The 26,664-nt window shown below is 41.4% G+C and overlaps 1 protein-coding gene and 2 non-coding genes across 3 annotated transcripts; all 3 read right to left on the reverse strand.

Annotated features, from left to right (window-relative positions):
* Positions 1 to 14,670: 14,670 nt before the first annotated feature.
* Positions 14,671 to 24,765, reverse strand: LOC108895244 (eukaryotic initiation factor 4A-I). The gene is made up of 11 exons (XM_018693931.2): positions 24,642 to 24,765; positions 23,055 to 23,097; positions 22,712 to 22,844; positions 21,796 to 21,935; positions 19,953 to 20,121; positions 18,125 to 18,234; positions 17,730 to 17,873; positions 17,068 to 17,205; positions 16,598 to 16,687; positions 15,695 to 15,774; positions 14,671 to 15,514 (listed from the first exon to the last, which is right to left on the reverse strand). The coding sequence occupies exons 1-11, from the start codon at positions 24,662 to 24,664 to the stop codon at positions 15,370 to 15,372; spliced, it is 1,215 nt and encodes a 404-aa protein (XP_018549447.1). The 5' UTR covers positions 24,665 to 24,765; the 3' UTR covers positions 14,671 to 15,369.
* On the reverse strand, positions 19,494 to 19,633 carry LOC127143284 (small nucleolar RNA SNORD10). The gene has a single exon (XR_007814575.1). It is a non-coding gene; the product is annotated as a small nucleolar RNA SNORD10 (small nucleolar RNA).
* Positions 20,814 to 20,953, reverse strand: LOC127143283 (small nucleolar RNA SNORD10). The gene has a single exon (XR_007814574.1). It is a non-coding gene; the product is annotated as a small nucleolar RNA SNORD10 (small nucleolar RNA).
* Positions 24,766 to 26,664: the final 1,899 nt, after the last annotated feature.

Here is a 26,664-nt window from a genome sequence, read left to right on the forward strand (position 1 = left end):
AAACGTGACAGTGTGACGCCTGTTAACCAATCTGTGTACAAAATAAATCCGTCTGTCATGACTTTTTTCTGAAAAGTGAAGCCCTGCTGTTAAACTGTCCAACATGTGTGTTCAGCTTTATCACTCAGACAAACTGGAAGCAAATAATGGATTAACAACAATTCTCATCTTCCAACAGAAAGTTAGAACATGAACAACAGCCAGCGGTCAGTTCCTCACAGGCTGTTTCCTCACGTCTCTAAACTGTCAACGCAGAACATATCTGAACAGTAACACAGTAACAGTGTTTATCCATCACTCCCTCTGTAGTTCCAGAACAACTTCAGTGTAGCACTGTTTGCTGCTTTGTTTTCTTCTTTCTCAAAAATGAATACAAATTTAAAATAATGTATCATGTCCATCACAGATTGGTTTATTTATTTGGAGTTTTTAAGGCTTCTTAAGCTGGTTCCACACTAATGCAGTTCCTGATTTAAAAAGAAAAAAAAAAAGAGTCTGCCCATCTCCTCTTGGGAATGGGAATGTGGAAGAATTCCCAGTAATAACATTCCTTATAATAATAATCATGATAATAGTAATACATCTTCTTGGTGCAGCATCTTTGACAGATTAGCATTCATAAAGTGCTCCACCAAAAAAACATCATAAAACAGAATCAATAAAAATGAAAACTGAGGTGACAAAATCAAAGTCAAAGAAAAGACCATAAAAACATCTTAGTCTCAAGAACACAAGCAACAAGGACCCCAAAACACAAAGAACAAACACTGGAGATCTCAGGGTCAAACAAAGACCAGTTTGAACAGATGGGTCTTCAGCTGCTTTTTAAAGCTTCTACAGAGACCGCAGGCTCGATGCCTAATGGAAGAGATTTCCACAATGTAGGAGGCACTACTTTGAAGGCAGGATCACCTTTTGTTTTCAGGCTAGAGCACAGGACAGCTAGCAGGCCCTGGTCAGACCTGAGACACCTACTGGTAACATAAGAGGGTCAGAGATATACTCAGGTGCTTGACCAGGGAAGGACTCGATAGAAAACAAGTACGAGACCTTGGAAAGGGGTGATTCGTTTGACTTTCTGTTATTGGAGGCATGGATATTTAGCAGTAATCGTATCTGCCTGATGATCAATAATACGACCTTAAACTCTCACTGTAGTACAGCCAATGACTTATCTGTTTCTAAGTCTCACCTTTGCTTTTCATAATATAAGAATAAACATTTTCTGTTTAACTGGTTTCTAATATCCTGCAACAGAAACCAACATTTACGAAGAACAGCTGTTTTCTCTAAGCTCTAAAATTCTCTTGGATAATTGCAGGCATCACTGGATCACTGTTGAGTATTACCTGCCTTATGGATATTGTGTACTACTTCAGAATAGGGACATTTCTGTCCTTTGTAGTTTTCTTTCAGCCTATTTCTCTTAATAATCTCTTTCTTACTGATAAATGCCCTATCACCATGAAGTAGGCCCTGCCTCCTCTCCTCACTGCCTCCACTGCTGGCCATAAACAACAATGGATGACTGAAGTCAAATCCTCTTTGAAGTGGAGCTGGTTGCTCTTTAGATAGTTGTTCTTCTTGGATTCAGTCCATAACAAATCTCTGGCTGTTCTAGACAAGAACCTGACGCTTACTGGTCGTACTGACTGTCTTTAGGTTTGCAGCACCTACACCTACACCTGCTGCAGTTCAAACCATCTGAGACTCACTGACAAGTAGCACTGCTTCATATCCTGGACTTTTGATTTGATGTCATCTCGTTCTTTCTCATGAATGCCATGTAAGTGGAGGTCTAATGATCAACCTCACTGACTTTTAGCTTTATCTCAGAGGCTTTTTTGAAGCTGTTCGCATTTGTCTTTTAGTCCCACGCTTTGTTTTTTGTGACAGTGGCAGTAATCCAGTGACTGTGTGTTTGACCTGTGTTGTAGTTTGGTCTGCTCTTACATTTATCTTCCCAATGATGGTTGTGATTATGGTGTTTTGTAGTTCAGAGTATGTTGGCTTACTGATCAAGGTTTTGCAGGGATGTGTTTTCTCTTTCTGAGTAGGCTTTGCCTTCTCAATGTTGTTGTTTCACTGGTGTGTTTGAAGTGGAAGTACATTCTGTGAATCTCTGCTATGTTTTATTTATCATTACTAAGTATAACCTCGTCTCTTCCATTTGAGGGAGTTCGTCTTCACCTGAGTATCCCATCAGTAGCACTTGCTGTTAGCTTAAAGCTAGTCATTGTTGGCACAGCTTCTTGTCCTTCTTGCTGCAGGTTAACAATGGTAAGGTGTTAACAGGAAAGGACCATTTATTTAATCAAAGATACTTATAATATATTGTCATTATATGACAATATATTTTTTAAGAAGCATTTGTGCAGTAATTCCCATGATCCCACCTCAAAGTATGGCTAGTCATGCTGCCAACTTGAGTTGACCATGAAATTCTTGCTACTTGTGTTTCCCTTGTTTGCATGAGTTTTGGTATTTGTTGTATTTCGGGATTTGAAGCACAATTCTGTTTATGTTTGTCTTTTATGTCCTTTGTCCTCAGAGGATACCACAGCATGAGACATTCAAAACACAACCAGAAAGTTAGAGTTATATGAATTAATTTAAAATACATTTTAAAAAAACAAGCTAAAACAACACAATATAATTATAACACTGACCAGGGTGACCCGTTGGCGCACACCATATGGATGCAAGCCCTGAGCAGCTGGTCCCTGGCTCTACTCCTGACTGGGCAGAGCCATCAGTGCATGTCTCTCCACATTCTCTCCCCTAATTTCCTGTTTCCACTGTTGCTATCTAGTAATGGCTCAAAATGCCTTTAAATACACTATCATTACTTATATCAATAACCACTGCACAGATCAGACCCTTCAAGAGGAGAGAGAGATGGAAGAGCAGTGCAGACAGCAGACTTCCATGGTAGCTGCCTACAGACCCAGAAACCAATCTGTTTTGACACAGCATCCCTCTCTACATGACAGAGCTTCAAGATTAGGTCATAATATGGCACCTACCTTACCCTTTCATTTTATTTTGTGCTTTAAGCTACAATATGCAAGTTCTGGAAATCAAGCTTTTGAATGCAAACCACTCCAGCACTCCCCTAACCCTATATATATCACATATGGAAAACCTGCTAAAACAACACTTTCAGAGAAATTTTATTGAGAACTATAGACTTGAGAATACTCTTTCCAAAAAAATAAAAATCAGGAGTCACCATATTGCCAGGAGGTTAAAAGAGATTTAGTATACAGGATTAAAAGTATGATATATAACAATATTACCTCTTCTAGAACAACAAAAACAAAGCAAACCTTTACAGCTTTCTATGTGGGAATGAAAACTATATGTAAAAATGAGCTGCCTGACAGAGGAAATCAAATAAATTACATCATCTTTGGAACCAAAGGTGATTGAGGCTCTTAGAATAAAAACATACTGCTGTTACACAGGTGGTTCCCAGTGTGCAGGTGGAGGAAAGCAACTGCAGTGCCTCCCACAAATTTTTAATGTCATGTGACATGGTGATATTCTGCACTGGTGAAAGTCAGCCAAAATTTCTAAACAGTATGCATCACGTTAACTCAGCGCTGTGCAGCAGGACAAAGTCAAAAGAGACTGATATTACATTGAAGCCTCAGTGTGACAGGACTAGTAGACCAGAGGCATTGTCTATATGGTTTCTGTTGTTATTTTATAGCTCTGACATTTACTCTTTTACTGTTCGTTCACCTTTAAATGTGTTGTGTAAGGACTCGTAGGGAATTAGGAATGGGAAAAAATGTTAAACATTTAACATTTAAAAATGAATAGATATGCTTAATGATATTTTCTCCTGGCACATAGGTCAACCAGTCTTATTGGGGTGTTCAGTACATAGACAAACAAGTCTCCAGCACTGAAGCTTCTAGCTGGAGTGGCTATACTGAATCATCAGTGTCACTGACAGAACCAGTGGTTTTAAACACTGGAACACCTCAAGAAGTCACATCAGAGATAAGCTGTACATATTGTAAATAAATGTCAATTGCAGCCCATTATCACACATGAGATATATAGACATATATAGCTCCTAAAGTGATTCACTTTATTTGTGGACGTAAACAGCAACAACAGCGCAGACAGCAGTGAACTGATTCTGGATTGACCAACATAATCTACCCAGAAGTGGCTGAATTTGGGAGGTGTTAGCAGTTTCTGGTGGCCATTCTATGCTCCATGTGTTTCCACCCAGTGGTGATTGACAGCACAACTGAGATACATGGATGTCTTCTCATCATAGAGCTGCTTCATAGAAGACATTAAAAGACCACTCACTTCATGTCTTAACACTAACTCAACAGGTCTGAAACCTAGTGCATCTTGTTCAGCTTTGTTGGTGTCAATCAAAACAAATCATCCAAATCCCTTTGTTGGTCAAAGCAGTGTGTATGTAGCACTGATTTTAAAGTCTGATGAAATCTTTCTAGTGCCCCTTGGCTTTCAGGATGGTAGGGGCTAGATGTTGTCTGATCAATGCGGCTGTGGCTTAGGAGGTAGAGCAGTCGTCCACCAATCAGAAGGTCGGTGGTTCGATTCCCGGCTCCTCCAGTCTGCATGCCGAAGTATCCTTGGGCAAGATACTGAACCCAAATTGCTCGATGTGTGATGTTTCACATCGGTGTGTGAATGTGTTTAGAAGCACATTAAATATATAGAATATGTGCTGTATGAATGTGTGTGAATGGGGTGAATGTGATCTGTAGTGTAAAGCGCTTTGAGTGGTCGAAAAGACTAGAAAAGTGCTACATAAGTACAGTCCATTTACCATTTACCATCAATGCCTAACTGTACCTGGGCACACAGCCTTGGTGATGACTGGAGCAATGACTGTTGTAGTGGGAACCTTGTGAAGCACACATAACAGTCAGCAAAAACTGATTCCCAGTGTTATTCTCAGGCAGTGGTACCACACTATCAACAACCACCCTTTCAAACAGCAATGACCTAATTTAGTTTGCCAGTTACTTGGCACACCTGGTATTTACAGCTATGTTGAATAATATCAGATTTCAGTCTGGCCCCAAAGACATGTTTAAGAATTTTTGCCTATAGGCCTTTGGCACAAATTAATATGCATGCAAATTGGTCTTAGTACATCATCAGTCATCTTTTTTTTTCAGGAGAGTGAAGACAACTTTATGTTCGTTGGCTTCTAACTTGCACTGAGGTAGGAAAGGCCATGTCTTCAGGCCTATGTAGCATAGCAGGAATTTTTTTGAATGAACTGAAAACCCAAACAAAGGAGCTAAGTATCTTATGTACAAAATGATTTCGATTAAAAGTGGCACGTCTGGCAAAAAGTTGCCTGAAGAGTAAAAATGTCGACCAAAAATCTGATTCAAACCAGCCAATGAGGTGACGTTCCTATCATTTTGCCTGTGCCTTCAAAAACCAGTGCAAACCTCTTTTATTTATGCACCAAGGGTTTGGATTAACTACTTTAAGGTTAGGTGACTTTCATCACCATGGTTACAATCATTAAAACATGGTGAGGTTAGTGGGCAATCATGGTAATGCATGGTAATGGTTTAGGTGAGACAGTAAAAGTCAATTCAGTTTACCATGACAGATCAGAACAGAAGTTATCTCAGGGCATTCTTCATATAGAGCAGCTCTAGAGACTTCCCAGTACCCAGCAAGTGAATGAGGATGCACAGGTGGTGGTGTACATGACTGTGTTAGAGAATGAAAATATGACTTGTGTCGTGCAAGTGTGTGTGTGACATCTTACCAGCTGTGGGTGTCAGAGTGGGTTTTCCTAAGTCAGTTGGAGAGTGCATTATGCAGATGTGTGTGTGCACGCTGCAGGTGTGTGTTTGTGACCATGTGTTTGTGACTAATTGGGAATTGTGAGGCTCCAGTCTCCCGTTTCCATCTCCATGACGACCTTGTGTGGAATCCCTTCCAAACCTTGCCCTCTCCCTCCTCCTCCTCTCTGCTCCCCTGGCTTTACTCTTTCAAAAACAACTCACCAACACTCACAGTCTCAGCTTTTCTTCATCTGTCTTTCTTCCTCTTCGGCCTCAGATGGAATGGAAAAGCAGTGGAGATTCTCAGCTCCCTCTGTCTCCTTACACTCTCTTAATTTACACTTATGTGCACATGTGGCATTAGTGTGTGTCACATCAAGCACAGAAAAAGCCAACATGGCAGTGGGTTGGGAGAGGTGAGGTGAAGACAGCCGCAGTTTTGAGTCTGCCCTCTCTCCATCACTCTTTTTCTCTACAGTTGATGCAGTCCACTTCAATTCATAGTCATTACTGAAATTTCAGATCAATCTTTGGTCCAACCTTTCTCATGAAAATACTTTCCAATCAGAGAAGTGTGACTTTTTGATAAGCATTTTCCACTAAATTTAGACTTCATTCACAAACTTGTGACTGATAATAGCAGTAATAGCTGATAATGCCACAGTGGTGTGTGTTCCCTCGTTCTGTAGAACACCACCAGTGTAGGTATATCACTTGTGGCAGAGATCTGTTCCCTGTCATCTGGGCAGCATGTGGACAGGATGCAGATCACAGGAGAGTTAAAAGGCAGGTGTAGAAAGAGTGGTTGTGGTGCTTTCAGGTTCCTTCTCCACTTCTGTACATCTCCTTTTATTTCATATTTCAAACATGGAGTCACACAACAGCTAATACAGTGACTTCCAAATGCAGCAGTCACATTGAAATTCATCCTGTTTATTTGCCATGGTTTTCAGGTGCTCAGCACACATTTGGTGACACATATGAGAGGACGCAAGGCCAAGCTCCAACTGAACCTCCGCTGCAGAAGAACGAGCGAGGTGACCACAGAAGGCAAGCTCAGAGGTTCAGGTAAGGCCTGCGTCTTCTCTTGTTGTTGGCAATTCTCAGTGCAACACTGAAACATACTTTTTGAATGAAGCACTACATTCAGGAATGAAAGCAGATTTATAAGGAGATTACTCGAGCCTCTACAAACTCAACACTTACTGAACAGTGTTTGAGCGCTGCCTGAACAAAGGCAGATGGAATTTGTGTCTGACGTGGAAAAGAGTCACAGAAGTTACCAATAGAGGTGACAAGCCTTCATTTCCTCTCTGATACCTATTACTGATGATGTTGAGTTTATAGCTTGATAAAGGCCTGTTCATGCAGCAAGCATCTGGTGCTCCATCAAATCTGTGAGGACTTCAAACTCCACTGCATCTATATCTACTGGATTCAATTAGGGGATCATTTTGAGATTGGAGCACTGAGGAATAAGATAGTGAGAAGGCAGAGTTTTAAAATATGGAATATTGGAAGTATAAAAAACATATATGAAAGTTCTCAAATATACATGTACACATACACATACATGTGCGCACAAATTCACCCCTACACATATATGTGTATATTTACACACACAGATACACAAGAACACATGTAGATACACACTTTATGCAGACATACACACACACACACACACACATATGATTATATACCCACCACAGACATGTATATTGTGTAAAACAGTCACACCTCAAGTTCGGTAAAGCCATGACACAAGTTTTTGAACTGGCCTATTGGTTTCAATGTGTCAGGTTTCAGTCTGTAACTGATTCCAGACAGATGGGGTGTAATATCTGAAGACTGTCTTTCTAAGGGAAGTATTTACTGCAGGAACATATAATGTAAGCCAGTCCTGAGAGTTGATATTAAAGCTAGAATATCTTGGGAACAGGAGAGATGATGGACACAGAGGTCGTTTTTGGGGTAGTTCTTCATAAATTAATGAAGAAAAATGTTTATCTCACTTGACCGAGAGGGAGGGCCAGCACACCTTCTGATACAGGACACAATATTGGGTGCCACTGGGTGCCACTGGGTGCCATAAACTAAGTTGCATCTTTAATTTGCAAGTTAAGTTGTTTTTGTGGATTTGAAGGTAAATTTTATCGTCGATCAAAATACATAGGTATCCAGAGTGGGGACCTTTTTGTATTGGGATATCACATAAAGTGTTGATTTGTAGACTAGCACCTCTTTCTAATCCTTGAGAGGAACATAAATTTAGTTTTATCTGCATTTAAAACAAGTTTTAAATGCTTAGAGCTTAGATTTTATGAAAGAATGGGTGTCAGAGATCTTCTCCTGTTGCTCTCTTGGTGTCAACTGTATTAAGAGCTTCAGCCACTGAAGCAGGGGAAAGAGATGGAGAGCACACTGAAGGAAAGGTTTGAAGGCCCTGCTGTATTTAACAGCTATAGTTTAGTAGACCTTGAGTGCACCTCCTCAAAGAGATGGCCAGCTACTGCAAAATGCTCATTATCAATCTTTTAATCTAAACATCAACTGTCTGATGTATAGAAAAAGCTGAACATCAGTCAACAATACTAAACCATCCTGTCAGCATGTCAGGAGATTGAAATAATGAATGAAGTTCCTGCTGCTGTGTCATCAGTATGTGAAATACCTGCAGCAGCTTTCAGGTTGAGGACTGCAGATGGGACATACTTATTGTTGCTGCTACTGAGGTAGAACAGCGTGGAAACAGTCCACAGCTAGACAGGGGCCCGGGAACATGCCAGGGACGTTCTCCTTTGTTAATTAGTTGCTTTCAAGATTTGGTCCAGCAACGTCTCACCTCTCACCTGGAATATTAACCTGGACATCCTCCTTCGACACGAGGTGATCTACCTTAAAATGATCACTGTGTTTGAATTCATCTAAAAACATAACTCAGAGCTACATAATCATTTAAAATACATAACTGAGATTTCAGCTGTGACGTTCTTCATACATTAACACCATGGTTAAGGGAGAATGGGTCCTTCACAGTGTCAAGAATTAACACCCAGCTTCTTTTAGCTCACTGTTTGATTTGAATGCAACCACAGCAAGGTCGTTCCTGTAAGTGTGCTATAAACAAGGAAACAAAACCAAAAAGAGCAAACATTGGTATTATCTTCATCAGGTGGACATAAACACAGCTCCAAATTATTGCTACTGCTGGATGGGTCTAACATGTTATATGTTAGTTATATCAGCTTTACAAACTGTGGCAGGCTTGTGGATCAATGTCCATCTTGTTTTGGATTTTTCTGCTCCCCATTGGCTAAAAACTGTTGAATACATTTATAACCTAATTATGCCATAATATCTCCTGCTGACTCAAATGTGGACTCAGTCAGCATGTCAGAGCATCAAGTCACATGACTTCTTTTAGTGTTAAAGAGCTTTGACTATGACATTCCATTATAGCTTTTCACTCACAATACCCACACAATAATGAGAGGATTCAAATGTTGTGGAACTCACCAAGGTAAAAACAGCTTGATGGAAAGGAGGGAAAATCTGAATGAACAGAAATTAAGTGGATGAAATAAGAAGAAGTAAGGAGGGCAGTGGAGTGGGGGTGGGGTATAGATTATAGGGTGAGAAAGAAGCAGTGAAGACAGGCAAATGAAAACCACAAAATGAAGGAAGAAAGGGAGAGGGAGATGGAGAGGGAGTACAAGGGAGGAGGAGGAGGGATGAAAGGATGAAGGGATGGATGATGAAGGGGTGGGGTGTGAGGGTACGGAGCAGGAGGGTGGTTTTGGGTGACAGGCCTCATTGAATAGACCTCTATTCTCCCCTCTGCTGGCTTCTCTTCTCATGCAAAACAGGCCTGTTCAGCCTCCCAGCCATCCGTCACACAACAGAAAGACCATGGCAGGCCTTTTACGAGCCTCACATTCGCATAATCCCCCACCCCCGCCCCCCACCATCTCTCAACCCCACTATCCAGCACCCAATGGGGGGTGGAGTGGGTAACAGGAGTATGTGTGTGTTGGGCAGTTGGGGGATGGGCACAGGGTATCTCTGCCACAGAAAGTGCCTTTGGAAGACAGGCCACCAAGGCTGAGAGCAGGAGAGAAAAGCAGAGAGACATAACATGTTTTGAGGCTGATGGACGTCATATTGGGACACCTGGGAAGGTTAGGAGGGGTTAACCTGCTCGGGATGTGGCTTGTGTGTGTGTGTGGTGTGTGTGGGTGGGAGGGAGTGCATGCTGAGGCAGGGTCCATATTCATATTAACTGTGTATCACAATGCAGATGTGGATGCTTCACCTATATGTCACATTCAGAGGAGGTAGATATACAGTGGCCCTAGAGAGTATTCAGATTCCCTCACTTTTTGCATTTTGAATATATAAAACTGTTATCTTAATCTATACCCAAAGGCCCATTACAATAAAGTTAATTCATGGTTTTAGAATTTTTTGCAAATTAGTTAAAAATCCAAAACATATTTACAAAAGTATTCAGATCCTTTCCTGTGGCAAACTTTGATTGGCCATCATTTAGAAAAGCACACACTTGTGTATATAAGGCCTTTATGGTAGAGTGGCTTGGCAGAAGCGCATGTCACATGAACACATGTCTGGCAAATATCAGACACTGCTCATCACCTGGCTTATACCAACCCCAGCATCATGCTGGAGGAAAACCTTCTCTGGGCTCCATATGACCTGAGACTGCAGCAACGTTTCACCTCTCAGCATGACGATGAGCCAAACCATACAGGTTACACTTTACTTTACAAACGAGCCTTAAAAGCCTGGGACAGCACAATGAGATATTTGAACTAAATACAATATGTTGAGAATTGAAACTTGCATTTGGATAATCCGTAGTGTTTAATATAACTCATAGCACCTCCACCACTGGAAAAATCTGCACAACCCTGCTCCAATGACCAGAGCCTTTAAAAATCTGCTCATTCATTTCAGGACATTAAGGAACAGAACATTCTCACTAACAATGTGAAAAAGTGTAGGTTTTAATATTATCTCCCATGATGCCAAAAACTGGATTTTAAAAAACGCCTGTTCTGTCAACTACATGTTAGAGTGTCTTGGATCTCATGCACTCTTCATTCTGTGTCTGTCTACGTGAAGAAGTAGACAGACTGGGTGGTTGCAATGAATGCATTTTGTGTTACTAAACGAATGATCTGTCTGTTGTGATTGGAGTTTGTATTTCTATTCCTGTATTTGCTGTGTTGTGTCTACCTGCCGCAGGAGTTTTCTGCCGCTCAGTATAGCCTTGACGAAGCACTTTATGCAGTACCACTCCCCCTCTACCTGACTGATGTGTTCATCAGATAAAATGTTTTACAGAGACACATTTCTGTTGTCTGGGATTTTCTGTTGTCTTTGGCTTCACCCCCAACTGTACTGTAACTGCCACTCAAGTTTCAGAGTTAAAGTATCTGTGGGATGGGCAAATGAAAAGAAATGAATTACACAAACGTGTGAACTCTGAGTCCATGTGGGACTGCTCTAAACCAGTGACATCTGTAACAGAGTGGGTGGCCTTCACATTCACAGCCACAAGCTGCCCAGTATAACCACCTTTTTAATTACAGCAGCTTAGGCCTCGTTCAACGGCAGCTCTGCGGTGGTAATGAGAGAGCTGTGAGCTGCTGTCACTGTCTGGACATATATATATATATATATATATATATAGATCTGATGTGTCAAAAACTCTCAGTATCAACGAAATGTAAAAACTCTGCTTTGACAGAGTCACCAGAGAAACTTCTGACAGGAGGGAGAGAAGAGAGCATTTTCTGTCAAACAGTGTCCGACTGTCAGCACATGTATTTTATAGAGAGAGTCTGTAGTGTTTGAAAAAAAATGGGCTTCTTTGTTTATTGTTGGGAAAGAAGGATCCTGTTTGAGTTGACATGCTCTCAGGATGTGAAATGATAAGAGCTCCATCAGATTTAAAACCTCCTGATAGAGAGGATGGCTGATATTTGACAGGAGGGAGACTGTTACTCCAGTTTGAGATGCCTTCAGACTGTGATCCTGCCTGTTCACTCAACAGGCCTGGCAGAGTGAGGAAAGAACAATGTTTCCCTCTAGTGGAGTGACAGTGTTTTTTCTTTCATATTTATCATGTGTCTCAGTAACCAAAAATAGTCCAGCCTTTAGGACAAAGAGAGACAGTATTTTAACAGCCTGGCCTACTTATTGTTGGCAGTGTATTGAATATTAGGTCATGCAGTAATTATATGGAATCCACTATTACTGCAAGGTTGATTTGATAGTGGAGAAGCAATGTACCTTCTTCCATGGAGTTTAATAATACACTGAGCTTTAGAGGCTCAGTACAGCAGATCTATGCTATCACCTTTAACTTTCTCTTGCTCTCCACAAAAGACATAATCATCTTGAAGGCTCGAGCTGATGGCTCCACTTGAATATATTATCACCTGTTTGTCTCTTATGTTGAAAGTTCAACTGTATGTTATTTTGTTGTAATTCCTTGTTTGGGGTGATATCAGAGTCTTTAGGACACTTTGTCACTAAGGTTTTAAAAAGCATCATATCTGAACTCAGCTGGAACATCCTGATCCAGATCCTTGTAGTTCTGTCTAATTCCAAGCTGGTGCTGTCCCATGCCAGCAAGATCCTGAAAAGTATTTTATTCTTAGATCCTAGATCGGCCCCTGCTCAATTCCTCCTGACGTGGATTCCACAAGATGCTGAAACTTTCCTCTGAGATTCTGCTCCCTGTTGACACACTGCATCACATCATTTCTGCTGATTCATCAGCTGCACATTCATGCTGCCGATCTCCTGTTCTACCACATCCCAAAGGTGTTCTACTGGATTCTATTGGACTTTTTCTCCTGTGACATTGGAGCATTATCCTGCTGGAAGTGGCCATTAGAAGATGGTAAACTGATGGTAAACATAAGGAATGTGAATGGTCAGCAACAACACTCAGACTGTGACATTCAAACCATGGCTGGTTGGTATTAAGGGCCCAAAGTGAGCCAAGAAAACATTTCCCACACCATCACACCAGCAGCAGCCTGGACTGTTGGCACAAGGCAGGGTGGCTCCATGCATTCATGCTGTTGAAGCCAAAGTCTGACCCTACCATCTGCTGCCTCAGCAGAAATACAGATCCATCAGACCAGGCTACGTGTTTCCAGTCCTCAACAGTCCTCAACAGTTTGGTGCCTGTGCCCACTGCAGCCTCAGATTTCTGCTCCTGGCTGACAGGAGAGGAACCTGATGTGGTCCTCTGCTGTTGTAGTCCACCCACCTCAAGGTTGGAGGTGTTGTTCATTCTGGGATGATTTTCTGTTAGCCACAGTTGTAAAGAGCTTATCTGAGTTACTCTAGCCATTCTGTCAGCTGCAGCACCAGTCTGACCATCCTCATCTGACCCTCAAACCTTACCTATGATGTTTTTCATTTTTGGCTCCATTCTGAGTAAAAACTCTAGAGACTGCTGTGGGTGAAAATCCCAGGGGATCAGCAGAAATACTCAAACCAGCCTGTCTGAAACCAACAACCATTTCAGTCAAAGTCACTGAGATCACATTATTTCCCCATTCTGATGTTTGATGTGAACATTAACTGAAGCTCCTGACTTGTCTCTGCATGATGTTATGCATTTCACTGCTGGCCACATGATTGGCTGATTGGAGAATGGCATTAATACAGAGGTGAAGTGTACTGTTGCAAGCACAAAACAAATTCCCTTCTCAGTCTTCAGACTGTACTGTATTTGCACAGGTACTGTGATTGTATGTTAATAATAGAGGGACACGTGTGGCTGTACCACTGTTATAAAACTGAATGTTTATTGCAGAGACAACAATCAGTGATGACATGCTAACATGTTCTAAATGACGCCCAGGCTGGAGACAGCTGCCATCACTGAGAACATGCAGCTAAACAAAGGGCGATCAGGTTGGTGTATGGTCGTTCAGACGCATCGTGGTAATAAATATTATACATTAGAAGGTACAGTTATTTGTCAGTAGGTGGCGGTAGATGAACCAGCCTGCAGTGCTGAGGTATAAGAGCAGCCCAGCAGCCAGTCAGATTTGCAGCACGAGTGTGTGTGTGTGTGTGTGTGTGTCTGTCCAGCAGAACCAGAGCATGGGTTATCACCTTTCTGTGAAATAGCCTACTATCCTTTCCACACAGGATTTGGCCCAAACAGCTTTCATGCTATTCAACAATGCAGAGGCCAGTTTACACTGTTAAAGGAGAAACCTTTATTTTTTTTAAGACCATTAAAATAAATACTATACAGAATCCAATGTAAAAAACTTGATACACGGTTTCTGTCTCAAAAAGGTTAACAACTCCATAAATTCATTTTAAAAAATAGCACTGACCATACACCGCAAAACATGATGGTTCTCTTAAACCAGACACCACAGCCCATGATGAGAGGCATTTTAATGAGCGGGGGGTGAGGGTGGGGGGTGGGGGTCGTCTCCATACACTCAATCATCTTGTTTGGTCCTTTCATGTCAGATGCCCCACCTCCCAGCATTTTGGCAAGGCAGGTTACAAAATTGACCACCACCTTATCAAAAGCCCAATGTTTTGTTAAAAAATAAAATCTAAATAAACAATAATGTCAAAGAGTTAGAGATGAAAATCCAACCAGGGGTGAGAGGCAGAGTCTCCACAGAACTCACCGTTGCTTTTGCCTCCCAATGTTTGTGGCCGCCAGTCAGTCTTCAACTGAATGCTACTGGACAAATGACTGTACAAGTCAAGCAGTATGTACAATAGCAATAAAAAATATAGGTATGAAACAGCAGTAAAAGGATCAAAACGGTAAACAACTCATTCATGATAGATTTTACTATACAGGTCTTTTTATTGAATATGCCCTGTGTAATCTAGACCCCCCAAAACCTCTGTTCTTAACATGATCATGGATGTGTGTTAAAGGCTGTTTTAAGTACACTGAAGGTTGTTTAAATACTGATCTGGATAAATGCAGCACTTTCCATGTCATTTCGATCATTGTTGTGTGGAGTCCAAACTAAACTGCAGTCTAAACCACCCAGCCATCAGTTACCAGCAGCACAGCACCAACTGATGCTGTGTTTCCAATGTGCAAGTTACCAATTGAGCCAAGTTATTTAGTTAATGTTCAGCTTCTGCCAACAATCAAAGCTAGAATCCCTTTAACATCAACTTTGTCATGTTTTAATGTGCTTTTGGAAAAGTGGCTGTTGGACACTTCTGAAACCCAGTTACAAACGGACTCGTTGTGTTGGGTTGCCATTTGACAATTTTCAAATTAATGCTTTATGAAGACTTTAGGTGCTGATATGGAGTAACGGACAATGCAGAGCAGATGAAACTGGTCAGTAATTCATCCTTTCAAGATGGCCATAGACTATTTCAAAGTTTAAGAAGGAATAACAGCTGCATTCTTCCTTCCCTTAGAATGTAGAGGGCAGAGTCACGGTCAGATCATATAAGAAACAAGGTTTGACTTCTAAAATAAGCAGGGTGGGGGTGGACGAAGGGCGTGTGGATTCTTCTAGATAAGATCAGCCACATTCATGGGCATCTCCTCAATGGTGGTGTTGTAGAACGTCTCAATGTCCCTTAGGGTTCGCTTGTCATCCTCAGTCACCATGTTGATGGCTACTCCCTTCCTGCCAAAACGACCACCCCGACCAATCCTGATAAGGAGGGGGAAAACAAATAGGTATATTTTGCTCATTATTAATAACCAGAGGCAATTTACATCTCACGTTCAGTCACCAACTTATGGACTAGTGTTCCAGAAAAACATCACCGCTTCCCTAACACCTCCATTGTTCAAGCCAATTTGTAATTTGATACTTTCTTAGTGTTGTTACCTGTGGATGTAGTTTTCCCTGTTGGTTGGCAGGTCATAGTTGATGACTAGGGACACCTGCTGGACATCAATACCCCTGGCCTGAGGAAGAGCAAAATCATTGGTTACATAACACCCAGTCAATCACATCCATGTAGAACCAACACGTTGATACGCCTGAGGCCAAGCACCAACTTTCTGCTTTGGTTTCAGGTCATCATCCACACCAACTGAATCCTCTGAAGTCAACAATGCATTAACATTACATCGGAGATTCATTTACTGAAGCTTGAAACCTGTATATTAATATCTGTCACTGTTTCAGTTAATCACTGGGCTCGGAGTCAAATAGTTTGTGGACAAAAGTCATTCTGAAGCAGAAACTGGTGACAAAAAGTTTAAAATAAACAAGTGGAGAAACAAGATGGTCACATCCTGTGCACAATAAAACATTATATTAAAAAAGAAGCTAATTTCCACCTTAGTTCCTGAGCTGATGGAACCCTAAAGTAAAATAGTGTAATCTGCCATTTAGTTGTGAGTCAAAGACTTAAACTCAGCCACAGTGGAGAGCAGATAGGCTTCTCTACCAAGGAACTTTCAGTCCTTCACCAACACTGCAGATGGGAGGAGAGGGATCCTTGGGCAGCACATACTTCATCATCAAAGTAAATCCACATTTGTTAGTCTGCTTTTGGGTTTTACCAAAGGCAGTGCTGGTGTCTGGCTGACAGCCAATCAACAAAAGAATTAAATAAAAATAACCCTATAAGTATTATATTTGGAGGCTATTGTATGCTACACCCTTAAGGAGAGGCATAGCTCAGTGAACATGTGACACTGTTAGCAGCTCACGTTGCAGCACATGCTTTTATCAGCACTCTGTTCAAACCCCCCTGGTGCACATGGCTGTTAGTGTACATACCAGCAGGTCAGTGGTAATAAGAACTCGACTGGAGCCAGAACGGAACTCCCTCATGATCAAGTCTCTCTCTTTCTGGTCCATGTCACCATGCTGAAAGACAAGTTGGAAGATTACAAGTTGAGACAAGGCTCAAGTGAAGACAAATCTACAGCCCAGCTGTATTAGAAGAATACTTTGTGAGGCAAGACAAAGCAATGCAGCATTCATCTAACAATCTCAGTGATGAACAGAGTGAGGTTCTTCATAATGCCTGCCAGATTAAAACCCTGGCCCAGCTGGCAAACAAAGCTTACCAGTGAGGCTACCAACAAAAACTGTACCACAAGATTCTGTTGCATCAATCATTTCTGGGTTTACTTTCCAACATTCCACTGCTGGATCACCAGCAAACTAATGGCAGTTGGATACATTTTCAAACAATTTGCCATGAAGAGATGATACAAGGACTCAGTCTACATGGAGGCTCTTACCAGAGCAGACACAGTGAAGTCTCTGGCGTGCATCTTCTCAGTGAGCCAGTCTACTTTCCTCCTTGTGTTGATGAAGATGACAGCTTGTGTGATGGTCAGGGTTTCGTACAGGTCACACAGCGTGTCCAGCTTCCACTCCTAACAACACCATGTCAGATACAGTCAGCTCAAGCAGGCTCACGTTCTGTACACAGCTCCTCAATCATTTACATACATTACTCTCAGTGATACTTTAGTAGATCCACCTTGCTAAAAGTAATGCAGTCTTCAACAGTGCAATAAATCCTCCTTCATTCAGGTTATACTGTCAGTTTGTGTTCTGACTGTTTGAGATGTGCTGTGTGGTGTAGTTAAGGGTGTATTGTGTGGTTCTGCTAAACTATACAGAGGCATTTTCTTATCTGCCATCAATGAGGTGGAGTGTAATGGAATAATGCAATATACTTCACTTTCTAGAAAAACTCAATAAAAGTAAGATGTTGTAGTAAACCTGACTGATTTGACAGCATTAGTTTTGGCTAGGTGTACTTCAACTAGTGTACTTGATGTTTACCTCTTCCATATGTGACTACAGCTCATCTTGATTATCATATACACAATCTTTAAATTCTATGTCTACTCTCTTCAATAAACTTCATCTCAACTGGAAAATATTTCTTCACCTCTTTCTCCACATTGATGTAGAACTGGCGGATACCCTCTAGGGTCAGCTCCTCCTTTTTCACCAGGATGCGGACAGGTTCACGCATGAACTTCTTTGTGACCTCCAAAACGTCGGCTGGCATGGTGGCTGACAGAAGGACAACCTAAACACAACCCCCCCCCAAAAAAAAATCATTTCCTGCAGTCCTAACTTAGACATCTTTCATCCTTTAGTGCTGGTAGCTTGATATCTGCAGCAGCTTTGCATTACTATTAAAACTGCTCACATGCATGCTCTTACAGAATGCAACTGAAAATTTGGCAGGGTGCATGCAATGTTAAATGGCTTGACTTGTGATAATTTGAGAACTTAACCATTTCTCTTGACCAGTTCAGTAAGAGGTTCAGCTCTTACCTGTGTGCTGCTTGACAGTTTCTGGAAAATCTCATAGATCTGGTCCTTGAACCCTCGGCTGAGCATCTCGTCTGCCTCGTCCAGCACAAACATTTTGATGTGCTTAGAAGCTGCAAATAAAATAAGGGACATGTTTTTCCTTTTAATATCCTCATAATCCTGGCATGGTATTTCAAGCCTGGACAGAATACTGGGAATGAATCTTAACTCAGTTACTCATCAAAAATACAGTACACAATGTGAGACAGGGAAGGTGCTGGGATCTATGGTGTAGTTCTGACTCTGACTTGGCAGTGAATGATTAGGGTGCAGGTCACATAACAGCTGCATCTACATTTTGATTTCATCTAAGGCCTTGTGTTACATGCCTTCCCTTGTTTGCTGCCTAAATCCACACTGACCTAATAAATGACAAAAAACTGCCCCATAAATAAACAAAAACCAAATGCATGGAGCCACAGTGGTAGAGGTTTGTTGTCTGTGGTTCTGGTGAGACAGTCAATGATCCAAGTTGGATAGTTAGTATAGTTGTCTGATATTCAGTATCATGTGCAGCATTACTTTACATCATGTTTATTCACTGACAATTTTCAATGTCACTGAAAGTAACAGTTACATACATCTATTGTTTATACACTGTGTTTGTATACACACACACACACACACTTTATATTTTAGTCTTTATCTTTTCACTTCTATTTATGGTTTTTGGAGCTGTGTCTAGCACAAGAGTTTCCTTTGGGATTTATTAAGTTCCCTTACAAAATAACACTACATAGTCAATCTCATTTATCATGGCAGCAACCATTTTAAAATGTTGTAACAGACTGTTGCGCAAGCAAAAGAAATGCAGTATTCAACGTCATTAAGTAATCTGACAGGAATGTGTGGTTGCCTATGTGACAAGCTCTACTCAGATGAATGTGTCAAACCATTATCTCAACAACAAGCAGCTCTCTGAACTGCAGAGGAGCTTTAGCTGTTAACTGCAGCCACTGTGCTAATGTTCTGGATGGCTGGTGAGGACAATATCATGTCAAAACTAGAATAGTGGTGCATACTTTCAGTCTCTCCTTAAAGACATTACGTGTTTTATTTGGGTTGATCACATTAAAAGGGATACTAGTTGCTTAAATGAACAGAGTGAGACAGAAGAACATCTGGCTCTTCTCCCACTGCACAGTTGGAGAATTAGTAAGAAGTGGGTGATCATGTCAGCTTGTCCATTTCAGAAAATGTGAGCGTAGAGTGGGGATTCTGACACAGACACGTTTTCTGTGCTTTTTAGTCATTTTTCTAGAACATATTCTGTGAGTAAGACTTAAATGTCAACACTTGCTAATGGCTCTTTCAGAAGGCTGATGGTGCTGTATTCAGAAGTAGTGATGTATGATCATGTCTCTGGATCCCTGCTGTCCTGACAACTCGAGCCAGCAGAACGCCAACCAGAGCAGCAACACACCAGGGGTTTACAGAGTCAGCTGACACGCATGGGTTTCATCATCATACAGCAGTCCTGACTGTACCTGCCCGTGAACTACAACAATATTAATAACCAGCACCACAGCAGCAGGAATAAAAAGATCTGAAGTTCACTAAACTGGTTTCATCAATGTCTCGCAGAGTGGCAAACTGATCACATTTAGCAAGTCGATCTCCCAGCTCCACACTTTAGTGAAGTCCAAATGCAGCCAAGTGTGCACAAAATCCTCTAGATAAACAATTCTATACTGTCATTAAATTTATAGCATAAACAACATCACTGGACTTCATTTGAGAAACCAGCTCGGTAAGAGGCACTCGTCACTGAATTCCTACGATGACTTACAAAGGTTTTTGCGAGTTAACATGTCGAAGACTCGGCCAGGGGTTCCCACCACAATGTGAGGGGCTTCAGCCTGCAGCTTCTGGACTTCGCTGCGGATGCTGGTCCCTCCAATACAGGCATAGCAACTGGCTCCCATGTAGTCACCCAGGGCCAGTACCACCTTCTGGATCTAAATAAAAAGGTCAGAGACATGATAGTTTGTTAATTCAGGTTTTAAGACATTAAAATCAGTAAACATTCAAACCAGGCATGTTGTAGGCTACATGTTGGATTTTGACTGAGGTTAAACCAAATCACTTCCTGGCAAGTGAGTACATATCTGCCATTTACAAAAAAATATATATTGTAACGTTTGATAGAATCCTAAATATATCAAACACAATGAAATTCAAAGTCATTTAAACCCCAGTAAAGCACATGCTGTAAGTTTAACTTTGAAACTTCAATGGAAAGATATCCAGAGAATGCAAAGACTTAACACTCAAAAACGTTTAGAAACACACCATGTATCACTCCACCCTTCTTGGTGACAGGAAATTAACGGTATTAAACTGCAGTTAACTTGTGTGTGGAACAGCCCTGTCTCAGGCAGAGAGGACAGAAGCCACATGACCATAAATGACAAGTTAGAAAATCAGGATATGGTGGTCAGTCTTGATATTGTGGCAGAAATCCACAAACAAACATGTGAAACACTGCATCAGTTTAAAAAAACTGACGTCACTGCTGACATCAGCAATTTCAGCAACCAATGACAGGAGCCCTATTGGAATTACAACCTCCTGCCAATTTCTGCATAGATGTTATACAGAGTCGACCGTCAACACTTGCTAATGGCTCTTTCAGAAGGCTGATGGTGCTGTATTCAGAAGTAATGATGTATGATCATGTCTCTGGATCCCTGCTGTCCTGACAACTCGAGCCAGCAGAACGCCAACCAGAGCAGCAACACACCAGGGGTTTACAGAGTCAGCTGACACGCATGGGTTTCATCATCATACAGCAGTCCTGACTGACTGTAGCAGTGGTGCTTCATGCACAGAACGCTGCCAAAAACCTTGTCACAAAGCAAAAGTAGCCTCAAACTGGTTTTCTTGAACATGACTGAGTTCAGTGAATTTCAGTGAGAATGAAATGATACCATACTGAGTCAAATATAAGCTGGTTCTTCAGTGAAGTAGGTTCATCTTATACTTGAAGACAACCATTACATCAGATGCTCCTTTTGAATCGAGGGACTACATGAGTAATTATGGTATTTTACAAATAATGTTTACTGTGACTTGGGTCAGTAATCCAGTAATTAAATCCCTGTTTTGAGAGGAATTTCCTAAAAGACTTCACTGTGCTTAGCTTAACTGTAAAATCCGGTGAAACCCCCGATTATGCAACTGGCTGTACTGAATCAGACTTAGCAGGGAGAAAAGCTGGACTCTTACCCACTAAAGGGAACTGAATAATGCCCTTTGTGGATTCTTTCAATTCAACATGAAAACTATGAAAAGTTTGTCATTTTCAAATACCCAACTAGAAACTGCCTTTTGAAAAAAGTTTCAAACTTATAATCATTGCACAATCTGTAGTGACATGCAGCATAACAGAACACAACTGCACCAGCTTGAGATGGCAGTGATAATCACATGGCTAACAGTTTTCCCTTTATGTTAACATGTCAGTAATCGGAGGCCAATACCTCAAGTACATGCACACTGAAGGCCCTTTGTCTCAGAATCATGAAACTGATCAAGAGTTTGGATTGGACACCAAAGACCTCCAAACCAAATAAAGCTTTAAAAGTACAGTTTCAGTGCATGTTTCTCACACTGCTTTAGAGTGAACCTACCTGCTGAGCCAGCTCCCTGGTAGGAGCCAGGACCAGAGCCTGGGTGCCTTTGAGCTCCACATCAATTTGCTGGAGGATGGAAATGGCAAAGGTGGCAGTCTTTCCAGTGCCAGACTGGGCCTGAGCAATCACATCGTAACCTGAGGGGACAAAATAGACATGGGAATGGGTTTTAAAAAAAATTTTAAAAACCCTCCCAGACTCAACTACGGCAGTACACCCAGAGATCAGCACAATCATGGCTCTCTCATGCATTTCAGATTCAATCAATGTCCAGCAAAGGGATGAGCCTAACAGTAGTCACTGACTTGATCAGCTGCTATTTTACTGTTTCCTAAGCCCAAATGAAAATGGACAGTGACTTGACACTGAACAAACAAATTCAAAAAGTTACTAAAATACATATTCATGTTGTATACACTGACACACTGAAGAACTTCACAGGTGATACCTATCAGCCACCACCACCTACATGTAATGCACCTACTTATACCTCAGACACTGGTTCACAGGCAGACGCATGCCTGATGTCTGCATGTTGTCAATTCAGCAGGTAGTCTTTGCCATTAAACAACAATATTAATCTGTCCAGTTGTTTCTGTAAATGGAAGTCTCAGGGCATCTCCTCCTCTCCATGTGCTTATCACTACTTCTCTTGCTGTATTGTTGTTGTATTGTTCTTCCTCTATTGTTTATTAGGGTGCTGAGCCTCCCTCAACGCCACATCTTTGTTGTTTTAGTTAAAAAAAATAAATAAATTTTTAAATGTTTAAAAAAAGAACAAAATCAACAAAAGGTGTTGGAATTTGAGCAGGTGTGCTGTTCCTGGGCAGAGGAGTGAATACTACAGTATTTCTCCTAACTCTAGTTAAGGTGTATTGATGGGGAAGAAGGGAGGGAAAAACACTGTACTTACCCTTGATACAAGGGATAATGGCTCTCTGCTGGATAGCGGAAGGCTTCTCAAAACCATAGGCATAAATTCCCCTGAGCAGAGCCTCACGCAGGTTCATCTCATCAAAACTGTCCACGATCTGGTTCCAGTTGCTCTGGAGAGGTAAGAAAACAAGGAGCAACAAAGAAAAAAGTCAGATGTAAATTGTTGATAAGTATGATTATATATGCATTATGTTTTGCCAAAGTTATTACACAGCTTGCTCTAATTTACATCCTGGGGCCATGAGACTGGACTGGGAATTTGGAAAATTTCACTGCCTGGGGTGTGGGGGGTGTATCTTAATTACCATATATAAACTCACCTCAATGATCCCATCTGGCTCCATGCCCTCTGGGCCATTGTCTCTGGAAATGACCAAGCAAAAAAAAAAATCATTGGTATTATTCCTTGCATGCTTATGTATAACATCAGAACACAATTTAACACTGCATGAGGGAGGGGAAAATATGAAAAAAAAAACACACACACAGAGAGAGAGAGAGAGAGAGAGAGAGAGAGAGAGAGAGAGAGAGAGAGAGAGAGAGAGAAGTGGGGGAAAAAAGCAGTTTCCTACAAGTCCATGGATACTGTCATTATCCTGTATTTATTTTATTTTTTTAAAGAGTGATATTTCTCTTGAGAGCCCAACTCTGCATTTCACTCTTCACAGACAAAAGGAAGGAAAAAAACAAAAATACATGCGTTTGTGTTCATCTTTTCCGTTACTTGTCGAGTAACCGGCGTAATTAACTAGCAATTTCGTGGTGATATTTCATCTCTTAAGCACGACAGGTACGGTTTCCTCAGATGCTACGTTGAGACTCTTAATAACCTTTCTGCGCTTTTATGCCTTGCGCGTGAAAGTAAACGCCTTTTCGGGAGTCCGCCATTTCTACTACATACATTCAAGATGGTCGTTTCTCCAGTCTAGGCAGAAAGGGTCGGAAGCGACGCGACAGAAGAGCGGCCACAAGGCGCCACGTCGAATACAGACAGCTAGTTTACAAACTGCGACTTAATTTTGATTTGACATCAACCTTTGGTTGATGGTGAGTTTTAAGACGTGGCTCTACATCAAAATGAGTGGTAATAAAGAAAAGCTTAGCTATGTGTAGCCCCGGCCCGCTAAAGCCACTGCCAACAGGCCCAACTCGTCTTTATGTTGCCTTTTATTTGAATTGTCTAGTCAGCGAAATCCATTAAGGACAGCATACATCGACAAAAAACAGACATTTGTTCCACCATGGCAGCATATCACCAACAGCAGCGTAAGGGGAATCGCGTCCAACTGCACTTAGCGGCCTACACTGCCGGCATTGTCCGAGCCGCCGGTTAGCACTACGACCATGTGCGCCCATCGTACAACGAGAACAAAGATCTTTAAATTTGCACCGCCAACTCCGAGAGCATCCGCTGAATGACAAACCGGGAGTTTCGCAGCTCCAATACATCTTTACATTTAACATCGGACTAAAAATGACAGAGCCGTGTGAAATAGGAAATGTCGAGGCCTAGACCAGGCTTATTCACGTGCTACCCTGGGCGCCGGCTGCCATTTCTTTTGATTCCGCTACGTTCAGAACCAACAGCGATCCCCATCATTCCTGCCACGTAAATTTATCTTGTAAACCATAAATGAGGAAGCACAACATTGATTTTTTACTTTAAATACCTAAACCTAACATCTTACTTTACAGTACTGGTTGATAAAATGTGAGGACCTGTGACGTTAGTCTGAGGCTATCGGCAGGCCTTAACGTTAGTCTAACACGGAAAACACCATGATGTTTCACGCAATGTCGTGTACATCACGAAGAGTCATCAATAACAATAACTAACGTAGCGACGTTAACGACTAACTGAAATTCAGAAACACTGCATCGTAATGGGACCAAAAACTTTGCCTTACCTATTATCATATTCAGCCGACATTATTCCAAAGAAAGAAACTGCGGCAGAAATGTCTTATATACCTTGACAACACACAAAGAGGCTTTCTCATTGCAACAGATCGCCGTCATTTAGCTGTACTCCCGCCCAGAGAGACTTGTGATTGGCTGATTTACACGTCACGTTAAAAGTAGGCGGGCCGTAGAGTGTTCAGCAGTGTACGATTCTTTTAGTCTTCGTACGGCAGAGGGGCGGAGCTTGCATTTTATAAGAAAACTGTCGGGGAGGTAGCTAAGCTCCTACCACCCGGGCTACCCTGGGATACAGTTTGTAGGTCCCTCATACTCAGTTCAGCCATTTGTCAACGCGGACAAAAGACCAATTTCTAGGAGAACATTTTTTTAGTGTCTTTTCACGAGAACTGTGTTTCCTCGTTGTCTGTCGTATCTAGCGAGTACGAAAATGGAAAAGTACAGCAGTGACACAACTCATATACAGTGATGTAACGATGAGTCACACAGTAGTCATGCCCCAACATACCTTTGCTTCAAACTGGACCTAATTCAGACCATACTGATAGTCTGATGAATGACGACTACTGTTAAGTATTGGCTGCGTTCAGGGAGCCGGGGTTTCAGAAATACTGTGTCTACAGCATAATGTCGTCTTGGTTAAAATGTTTTAAAATGGCAAAGTAATGGGTTGAATCAGAAAAAAAGATTTTAGAAATAACACTACAAATCTTACAGGACAGTGTCAGTCACTAGTATTTGAGTTTTCAACATTTCAGTACATTTTGCCAGTAGTTTTTGCAGATGCACCTCTCCTCCTCTAGTTCCTTCTTTTGGACCTCTTAAATGCTCGGTAGCAGTGTAGTAGCAGTGTAAGCTACTTTCATCTGTTAAAAGTAACTTTAACATTTATTAGTTCCAACTCCAACATGAAGTACATGAAGAAACTCAACACAGTGGCACAGAAACCCCACCACCGCCTGTAACTGCAGAGCGACACAAACAAACCAATGTTCAAGTATAAGAGTGCACGAAGTGTCCTGTGCTGAGGTATAAACCAAACCTCTCTTCCAAAGCTCAGTGGCAAGCCTAAAGACGGGTTAGGGCTGAGGGACTCAGACATGGTGTGATCCCAGTGGAGTGTCAAAGGCTTATTACTGGTTTGTATGGTCTTCAGTTGATAATGCAGATTTTTACACACTACACTGACTACACACTGCCTCCTCTCAGAGCAAACACAAAGTTAGCCATGAAAACAATGGCCAGTAAAGTCATGCTGCAACAACCCAAATACATAACCGACTGCTAAAGTGCTGTTGATGCTGCTGCTGCTGTTGTGACTCAGAAAGGCAACAAACAAGAAGGTAGTAGAAATTCTGCAAACCAAAAAATATGGTTTTACAAAAGCGCGCTTTAAAGCAGACATCACAAAAGCTGGAAAGAAGGCGGTATTCCACCAGTCTAGTATAGGATAGGATAGTCTAACCCTCTGTACTGTCAGAACCACCTATTATTCATCATTAAAAGAGGAAGATAAAAACAGCCCCAGGGTTCTTTTCAGCACTGTAGCCAGGCTGACAGAGTCACAGCTCTATTGAGCCATGTATTCCTGTAAAATCAGCAGTAACTACTTTATGATTTACAAATAAAATTGTAACTATCAGAGAAAATAAAATTCTCTTTCCCACAGCTGGCACAGATGTATTGTCCAGTAACCTGTTGAATCTGCAATGTACACAAAAGTTAGTTTCACAACTCTGTTCACCTTATATATGCTTCCTTTAAGCAATGTTATCAGGAAACACTCCATATATATATATATATATCTGTATATAATGTTATCTGCACAATTTTATTTAAATGTTTGTAACTATTAACAATGTATATGGTGTCCATTTTGAAGGGGTATAGTTCTTTATATTTTGAAGACTGGTCATATCACTATTTAATTTTATTTTTTATCTTATCATGTTATTTTATTCCTCTTTATTTATCTGTACCTGTGAAATGGAGCACTGCAATGCAACAATT

The sequence above is a fragment of the Lates calcarifer genome, linkage group LG14 (assembly GCF_001640805.2).
Source record: "Lates calcarifer isolate ASB-BC8 linkage group LG14, TLL_Latcal_v3, whole genome shotgun sequence".
Lineage (NCBI taxonomy): Eukaryota > Metazoa > Chordata > Actinopteri > Centropomidae > Lates > Lates calcarifer.